This window comes from Echinops telfairi, unplaced genomic scaffold (assembly GCF_000313985.2).
Source record: "Echinops telfairi isolate 266 unplaced genomic scaffold, ASM31398v2 ScPeMD7_7421;HRSCAF=8459, whole genome shotgun sequence".
Classification (NCBI taxonomy): domain Eukaryota; kingdom Metazoa; phylum Chordata; class Mammalia; order Afrosoricida; family Tenrecidae; genus Echinops; species Echinops telfairi.
The window spans coordinates 4,075,708-4,085,229 of record NW_022111321.1 but is presented as its reverse complement, the minus strand read 5'-3'; the positions used below and the strand labels follow the sequence as shown (position 1 = coordinate 4,085,229).

At 44.2% G+C, this 9,522-nt stretch overlaps 1 protein-coding gene across 1 annotated transcript in view; it reads right to left on the bottom strand.

The window, feature by feature from the left end:
- Positions 1-9,522, bottom strand: part of PIWIL4 (piwi like RNA-mediated gene silencing 4) — a 64,136-nt gene that overhangs the window by 53,764 nt on the left and 850 nt on the right. Inside the window, exons 2-4 of the mRNA XM_004709021.2 lie at positions 8,165-8,255; positions 7,242-7,358; positions 3,117-3,331 (exon numbers count right to left, since the gene is read on the bottom strand). Of these exons, the coding sequence (XP_004709078.1) occupies positions 3,117-3,331; positions 7,242-7,358; positions 8,165-8,255 (423 nt within the window). The remainder of the gene's footprint in view (positions 1-3,116; positions 3,332-7,241; positions 7,359-8,164; positions 8,256-9,522) is intronic.

Here is a 9,522-nt window from a genome sequence, read left to right as displayed (position 1 = left end):
TATCTCTCTGCCTTTTAATTAATCCCACATGTGTTTATCGGCCAGGTTGGCACAATAAATTAACTACCTCAGCTTCCAAATTAAGAACAGACTATGAAGCAGGAATATGAAGGGATACCAAAAAAGGTGGGGGGGAAGTTTTGTCTCCAAAGTTATGTATTTAAATTTTTTTTAACAAAACAACCTTATCACCTTCAAAGTACTCGCCATTACACCTCATCCATTTGTCAAATCTGCAATTCCATCCTTGGAAGCATTTTTCAAACTCATCTGTTTGGATGGCTGACAGCACCTCCTCATTTTTCCCCTCACATCTTCTATGTCGTTAAATCACTGTCCTTTCATGTCCCTCTTCATTCACGGTAACAAAAGGAAGTCACACAGAGGAAGGTCAAGTGAGTAAAGTGCATGGAGCAAGAGAGGCATGCTGTTTTTTCACCAAAAACTGGCACACTGAGATGGCTGCGTGAGCAGGTGCATTGTTTTGAAGGCAAAACCAGTCCCCTGTCTGCCACATATCATGCTTTTTTGGTCACACACTATTACGCAATCTTTTCAAAACCTCTAAATAGAAAGCTTGATTAACAGTCTGGCCTGGTGGAATGAATTCCAAATGCACTATGAGTAGACATTTTTGTCCGTTCTGGAAGTTGACAGATGTTCAGAAGTAGGTTTGTCACCATTGATATTTCATCTTTTTTTGAAATGAGAAAACCACTTGTACACTTGAGTTTTTCCCATAGCGCTGTCCTTGTAAGCTGTGTTCAACATCACAGTTTCTGCAGCATTTTTACCAAGCAGGAAACAAAATTCCACAGGTGCAAATTGGCCATCACAAAAAACAAGGTTTGAGTGCAACTGGTTTTATGAAAAAATTCACTGTGACCAGAACCTCCCCAGGGGAAGCCACTGGGTACACAACTCAGAGTGAGTTGCTCAAAGCTCACCTAGTGGGAAAGATGTGTACTACGAAAGTTCTGCTCTGCCCAGCCCAATTTCATTTGAGGGGCAAGGAGCAACCCCTCCTATGTCACTGAAGATGAAAGGCATGTTATTAATGTTGGGGGAATCATATGATAAAATACTGAGGAATCAATAAGGACTAAAGGCGAATAAAAATGTGTCCAAAAGTACAGGTCCAGATATTCAGTTACATTTAACTATATGGTTTGATTTTAAAGTTCCATATCCAATGGAATGAACTCAAGTAGTGTGCCTATAAGTCTCAGCTCTAATAAAAGAGCTAGTGCCCCCACCCCTGGCTCTGAGAATGCTGCTCAGAAACATACTTCGCAAAGATATTGCTGAAGAAATGCACAAAGATAGGCCTAGATTATAGAAATGCACAAAGATAGGCCTAGAATATAGAAATTCACATTTGTGATAATGGGGTCATCCCATTCAAAGTGCTGTCCTAAAGGATTAAACTTTGCAAGCACAGAGGAAGCCTGAAGTTTTAATACCACAGGCTGTGCTAATTTTTTGATAGAAATTGGATTCTTTTTCTACATGTAGCCTTCGTTTTCCTTTAGGAAGAATCAAATAACTAAATAGTAAACTCTCACATTTTATTTCAGGCTTAGAAATATTAAAAGTGTTAAAATGAATAAAGGAATATAACACTCAATCACTAATCGAATGGACCACCAATTCGCCTCCATCGGGTCAATCCTAGTTTACAGTGACCCTATGTACGGTTTCTAAGAAAAGTCCTTATGGTTGTGGACAGTCTCCTATCTCTCCTAGGGAGTGGCTGATGGGCTTGAACCATCAAGTTGGGGTTAAAAACTCAATTTCTAACTTACAGGGCCACTAGGACCCCCAGCTCCCATGGCAGCACCATTTTTAAAACACTCTAAAGCATGGTATCGGTAACTCGCACTTCCTAGACTAGAGTACAGGAAGATGGCACAGCCGTGAAGGAAGTGACAGTCTGGGGATCAGTGGTTGATGTCAAGTTACTTGGAAGCAGAGGTGCCCCTCTGCAGGAGCAAATCAAGCAAGAAGTTGGAAGTTCTGAAGCCGCCGGCTCAATGGTCTTTCTTGAAGTCTAGTTTATTTTAGGAAACCAGGACACTGCCTCAAATAAAAGTCGCCGAAAACGTAGTGTTTGTATAAAGGGTCTTATTTTAAAATGCAAGACAATCAGCTCCTAAATTAGAAGATAAACTATTGAGGAGGTCTTAATTAGGGAGACGTCTAGCTCTCAGCAGGAGGATAGGAAAGAAGAAAGGAATGACACTCATTCCAACTGTCACATGAATCAGTTAAACTTTTACGTGTGTGTGTGTGTGTCCACCGCTTGTATGTCAGTCTGTCACACAGTGGTGGCTTTTGTGTTGCTGTGATACTGGAAACTGCTACCGGTATTCAAATTACCAGCAGGTTCATCATGATGGACAGGTTTCAGTAGTTGCCAGACTAAGACAGATTAGGAAGGAAGATCTGGCTAATGAGTTCTGAAAATTCGTCAATGAAACCTCTAGGGATCAGAATATTGTCTGACTGCACTCCACCATGCCAGCACTCATGAAAAGGGCACGGAACTAGGCAGTTTCGTTCTGTTGTAGAAGACGTCCCCAGGGGTTCTTGCTGACTTGACAGAGTATATATATCACATCTATCCATTGGCACAAGTCAAGTCCGACTCACGGGGACCTTGTAAAACATGGTAGAACTGCCCCATGGTTTCTAAGGCTACAATCCTTAGAGAAGCCATTATCTTTCCTTCTGCCACATCTCCCTTCTATGGGCGAGTGGGTGGGGGATTCAAACCACTGACCTTTCAGTTAGTAGTCAAACACAACCAGGGTTATCAAGTGCACACACATACACACACATTCTCTCTCTCTGTGTTTGTATATCTATATAAATATATACACACATACACATATCCATATGTGTATATATATCCTTATAAAAGATGTGTATCTAGACATACAAAATATATGAATAATACATATTCATTACACAATACATCAAGGGAGCTTCAAAAATTTTGTGGCAAAATTCCAAGATCTTTTCATCCTGTTTTTCCTCGATCTCTTTGAAACTCATATATTTTCCACAGACACACACGTAGATAGGAATATAATGAAAACTTAATTATACGCTACCTCTTCTTCTAGCTTTTGTGACAGAAAAAGGATGGCACCATCGAATACTTTTGCTTTGCTAGAAAGTTCACGATGACCGTAAAGCAAAGCAGTTCTCAGTTTTCTAGATTCCAAATTTGGAGTGTATGTCACATTATACTGGTATAGCTGCCAGTCCTGGGGCAAATCGATAGTAAAGAGATTTGTGACCAGTGTCACAGGTATTCCACTAGACCCTGAAAAAGATAAATAAAAATAATTTTTTCATCACACCATACTATTACTAATTGCATCATTAAGAAAGATACAGTAGTTCCAGTAAAGCCAGAATGCTTCTTCCACAACACAGAACCACTCCTATAAATTTCAGCCTAACACGTAAGGGCGGAGCTTGAAAGGGAGTCTTGTATAAAGCAGGCCCATAAGAAATCAGAGCAGACACAGGTGTTCTTATCGCTGAGAGGAGAAATGTTTCCAAATCCAGCAGGCCCAGAACTCCTTCTAGAACTTTCCTCTAGCTCTGATTCTCTGCAATTCAAATCAGCTTGAGAAATACGCTCAAGTGGCTAGAAAGAAACTGTGTAGTTCTTACAATGAATGCCATACCAAGCTCCTGATCGTACAAAAGTCAACCAAAAGTTAAACAAAAGTTAGGCATTGTGTGAATTCAGACCTTCCGGAGTTATTGGCTGTAAATCTTTACAGAATTGAGTCCACGGCCCCAAGTTCGAAGTCACTGAGTCTGGGACAAGAGATAGTCTTTAAACCTTAAAGCGAAACTATCCCGTGAAACCTCTTTCAAAAGAAACCACAATCGAGCGTAATTATAAAGCATGTCTGCCTTTAGCAGTATGTTCTTGTAAGAACTACCCATGTGAATCAAATTGGCAAGAGATCAGCTGGGAAGCTCAGGGACCCCGGAGCCCAGGTGAGTGGGGTGGGCAGAAGGAGGGTGAGAACTTTCCCACCGCCTGAAGAGTGTCATCACAGCGTCCTGGACTACAGGAAGACGGTCCTGAATTGGCTTCTGTTTTGCTGTGTACTTCCTCAAGAGCAAAACGAAAAGAAGCTTAAACAAAGCAAAACAGGTGCGCCATAGTGCGTTTCTGAGAAGAATGATGGAAGACTGTGGAGGCAGGGAGTCCTGGTTGCAGATCGTGGGACACGTAATTCGGGTCGTTGAACTATACACATACAATGGATTAAAATGCCAAATGTGTTGTGAGACAGATAGACCAATCGATCTCAAATTTTCCATGGGGAAAAATGCCACTCTCTTTGACTTCCATTTTTCCACGAAACTTCCTGAAGCCGCCTCATGCATAGATGGAGCCGTGGTGGCACAGAGGCTAAGTGTTGGGCCGCTAGCGGGAAGGGCCGCCGTGCGTACCCGTCCGCCACTCGGACCGAGAGAGACCAGACAGTGTGCTTTCTGCAAGGACCCCTGCGGGGCATTTCTGCTCCGCCCCATCGGGCTACGGGGAAGCGCACCCAACGGGACAGCAGTGCGTCCGTTCATTGTGCATCCCATTTTCCCACAAGCCTTTTGAAGCCCCCTGATGGGCGTCTGGTGTCATTGCAACAAAGGGCTCGGGCTCGCGAATGGCCCTTTGGACGCACCGGCCTGGGCCGGGCTTCGTTCCTTCTGTGGGGCGCAGGGTCTGAGTGGGCGCCGACTCGATGGCACGTACCGACGACTACCACGCACACACCACCACAATAAAGAAAGAAAATGGTTTGGCACACTTCCGAAAATTTGTTTTGCATGAAAACATAGTCTTTACACCAGTGGCTAGACTACTATGTATGGACCAGAAGAGGCTTCGGCGCTTGAGGGGGGCTGAGGAGAGCGGGAGGAGCCCTGCCTCAGTGTGGGCTGTGAACCGAAGATCAACAGTTCGAACGCTCCCGCTGCTCCACGGGAGCGAGATGAGGCGAGAAGAAGCCCTGTAGAGTAAGTAGTTCGGTCTGCTCTGTCCAACAGGGTGAACAGCGTCAGCATCGAGTCCGCGGGCAGTGGGTCTTGACGGCAGTGTGGAAGCACTATCCCGTGTTCCTATGTGGAAACAGTTTCCTCTGGGAGCCATGTGTGCTTCAGGAGGTCCATCTTTGTATGCACATCTTAAAAGAACCGAGGAGCGCACAGGCAAGGGACTTCTTGCCTGTTCCTGCAGAGCAGCGATTCTCAACCTGGGGGTCGAATGACCCTTTTCACAGGGGTCGCCCAATTCATAACAGTAACAAAATTACAGTGATGAAGGAGCAACAAAAAAAATTTTATTGTTCAGGGGGGTCACCACAACATGAGCACTGTATTAAAGGGTCGTGGCATTTAGAAGGCTGAGGACCACTGCAGAGAATCGTTCAGGAAACGATCTTATAGAAAAGAATCATCTCAACTAGGTGCCATTTTGCTCTCCACGTGGAAGAAATGAGGCAGGAGTCCTTGGAGTGGTGAGGGGAAAATTGTAACATGTAGGCCTCAGCGTTCCCCCAGACTTGATCCATGGCACGCTCTTGAATGGTGAGAGGGATCACAATGCTATTCTAATTAACCACGTTTTCTTTTATGCTTCCACATGCTGAGGAACATTTTCCTTACTTGTTCATACTAATGAACCATCTCACAATGTCAGGGCAGGCATGACCCTTAGCGGTCATGCGTGGAAGTGCTTTCAACCTGCAGCTGTGATGTATTCGTGGGGTGGTCATGAAGTTAGGTGAGTGGAACCAGCATTGTTTATGAAGCACTAGAGTTCAATAGAATGGATCAGAATGACTCCCATTAGTAAAGTTAAATGCCTTTGTTGTGTGTATGTGTGTGTGCACGCTAATAATAATAACTATTATTATAGTATAATAGGTGATAATAAGTGGGAGCTTCAAAAAGTTATCTTTTCATTCCATTTTCCACATACTTTTTGAAGCCCGTTTCTATACCGATTTCTTATTGTGCTGCATGGTTTAAAGAAGATGCTCGGAAAAGGCTGATCTGCACCCCTGAGGTCAACTTTTGAGAGGGAACCGCACAGCTTTCTGCTGAGGATCCAATGAAAACAACTGTTTCACTGCCCAGAAAGACAATGCAGTGCCCACACGCTGTGCGTCATTTCAGGGGCAGGTCTGACCTCCTGGTGAAGAATTCCCGAGTTAGGCCCTGTCTTTCTTTCTGCAGCTGAAGCCAAGAGAAGGTATTAATATTCCCCATCCAAGAAAAGGACAGAGACAGACATGAAGCACCTTTTTAATCCTCACACCAGGTATCAGGACAAAGTCCTTTCAGCAAGTGAGATGTGACTTGGGGGGAAATGTTATTATTTGTGTTCATAAGAGAGAGTCTTAAAGCCACAGAAACCTGGGGAGCTAATAATACTGAGTAAAGAAACAAAGAAAATGTGTTAACATTTAACCACCGAATTATATGGTGTGAAAATTATGTGTCAATAAAACCAAACTCACAGCCATCGGGTCGATTCCGACTCACAGCGACCCTATTGGACAGCCCCTTTGGGTTTCAGAGACTGTAACTCTTTACAAACTGCTGGCCTTTAGGAGCATAGGGTTGATCACTATGCCACCAGCACTCTTATTTGTCAACAAAACTGTTAAAATAAATAAATAAAAGCCAAAGAAGCCAAAGTGTCCAGACCATGCCTTAGATGTAGCAGGTGTTCAATAAGTATCTCTTTTTTTTCCCCAGATCATACATGTCCACTGTTTTATTGATGGCCTCATCGTCACCCCAAAAGGTTATATTCTCTCCACTTTCTTTTTTTTTTTTTAAACATTTATTTAGGGCTCATACAACTGTTATCCCAATCCATACACACATCAATTGTGTAAAGCGCATTTGTACATCGTTTCTCAAAACATTTTCTCTCCATTTAAACCCCCAACATTAGGTCCTCATTTTTCCCCTCCCTCCCCGCTCCCCCCTCCCGCATGAGCCCTTGATAGTTTATAAATGGGTATTTTGTCATATCTTGCCCTGTCCGACGTCTCCCTTCATCCACTTTTCGGTTGTCTGTCCCCCAATAAGTATCTCTTAACTGAGGCATGAACTGATTTCTCTTAGATTTATATCTCAAAATTTCTTAAGCAAGATTTGGTCACATTCAGAAAGTAAGTACCATAGAGGCTGGATACCTGTTTTGCAGTCTCTCACATGTGCTAGTTTCTCTCTGGTACAAACACTGGCATCCACGAGGTCCCGCCTGAGTCTCCCATCTCTTCCCAGGAGGGTAGGGCCAGCATCACCAGCAGCTGTGCTGTCATCTTCGCCTATTACAGCAAGACAACTCGGTAACATCTCATCTCTCACTCTACTGACAGGACTGACAAGTATGACATCCAAATACACCTACAAGCAAAGCTAAGGTTTTTATGGTTTTCATTAAAACTTGCACACATTGCTGAAAGACAAATAAGACTTCCCAGATGCGTTCCACCTAACAATTAAAAATGTGAAGGAAGCATTAAATACTTTGCTAGAAATCACAGATCCTGAGTTAGACTTATTTCTTAACTGAAGTCAGGGCTGATCTGAGTCCCATCTTGGCTATAAAGAAAGTTTTCCGTCCCTACGCCCTGCTCCACCCCCAGTGATGAGGGGCAACTGTCCCTTCCCAACATCCTGCACAGCCCTGGCATTTCTGTAGCACAGCCACAGCCTGAGAAGCCCTGGTAGCTGGTGCAGTGGGTTATGCATTGGGCTGCTAAACACAAGGTCAGCAGTTCCAAACCACCAAACACTCACAAGAGAAAGATGAGTCGTTGTACTTCCATAAAGATGTACAGCCTCGGAAACACATAAGGGAATTTCTTCCCCCCCCAAAATTCTTCAGTGAACTGAAAGAACCTGAAAATTGGCTTCTCAATGCCTGTAGATTCCCATCTGCCAAGCACTGTCAGGACACTCAGCAGGAGATAGGGTGCTAGAGAGTCCCAAAAGAAACACAGCCAGGGAGGAGGGCCGTCCAAGACAAGGACAGGGGGATACTCAGTGAGGGACCCTGCAGCTGCAGGGGGTGTCTCAGCCCCAGGTTGAACAGAGTCAGATGAAACAAGACAGTCGCTCTTACTTTTCTGTGAAGTCCTACTTGTTCCCACGGAGCCACTGCTAGAGGGTGCGTCGCTGTGAGAAAGATCAGCCGATGTAGACTACAAATGGGCAAAACATAAATAATTTTTGTTGTTGCTTTGATGACCGATGTTCAGTCACAAACCAAACGGTTACTCACTAGATAAGAGCAGTGTCACATCATAAGATCACCAGGAGCTAGGAAGAGGAAACAAGCACGGGCCACCCCTTTGACGAGCAACAAAGACTGCTAGTTCTAGAAGAAAAGGCTGGGAACAAACTACCGTTTCCTCACTCATCATACTTCTGGGTTTTAGGACCAACTCCGACCAGATAAAGAGTTAGTCCCCAGAGGTGTCAAGAAGAGGAGATGGCATCCTTCACCCTGGAAGCTCATGGTACTAATGAGCATGAACCTTCATGCTTCGAGATCCGTGGACATAGGGATGTCCATATCTGAACAGCAAAGAAAATAAAAATAAAAATCTGTGGAGGCCGGAGGATCTGGGCCAGCTGGTCATAAGAGACCCTACTGGAAGCCAGGGGGGCACAGTTAGGTCTCCTAAGAGAACCAGTATTCTTTTCTTTTTTCCCCAGCAACTACTTTCTTTGTTCCAGGTGTTGTTATATCTTGACCTGCCATATTATGAGTGTGGTCCGGAGAAGACCCTTTTGTTTTTAATCATTTTATTAGGGGCTCATACGACTCATCACAATCCATACATACATCAATTGTGTAAAGCACATTTTTACATTCATTGCCCTTGTCATTCTCAAAACATTTGCTCTCCACTTAAGCCCCCGGCATCAGGTCCTCAATTTCCCCCTCCCCCCTCCCCCCTCCCTCGATAATTTATAAATTATTATTTTGTCATATCTTACACTGTTCAACATCTCCCTTCACACACTTTTCTGTTGTCCATCACCCAGGGAGGAGGTTATATGTAGATCTTTGTAATCGCTTCCCCTTTTCTACCCCACCCTCCCACCACCCTCCCGGTATCACCACTCTCAGCACTGGTCTGGAAGGGATCATCTGTCCTGGATTCCCTGTGTTTCCGGTTCCTATCTGTACCAATGTACACCCTCTGGTCTAGCTGGATTTGTAAGGTAGAATTGGGATCATGATAGTTGGGGGAGGGGGGGAGCATTTAAGAACTAGGAGAAAGTTGTATATTTGATCATTGCTACCCTGCACCCTGACTGGCTCATCTCCTTCCTGCAACCCTTCTGTAAGGGGGTGTCCAGCTGCTTACAGATGGGCTTTGGGTCTCCACTCTGCACTCACCCTCATTTACAATGATACGATTTTTTGTTCTTTGATGCCTGACACCTGATCCCTTAACA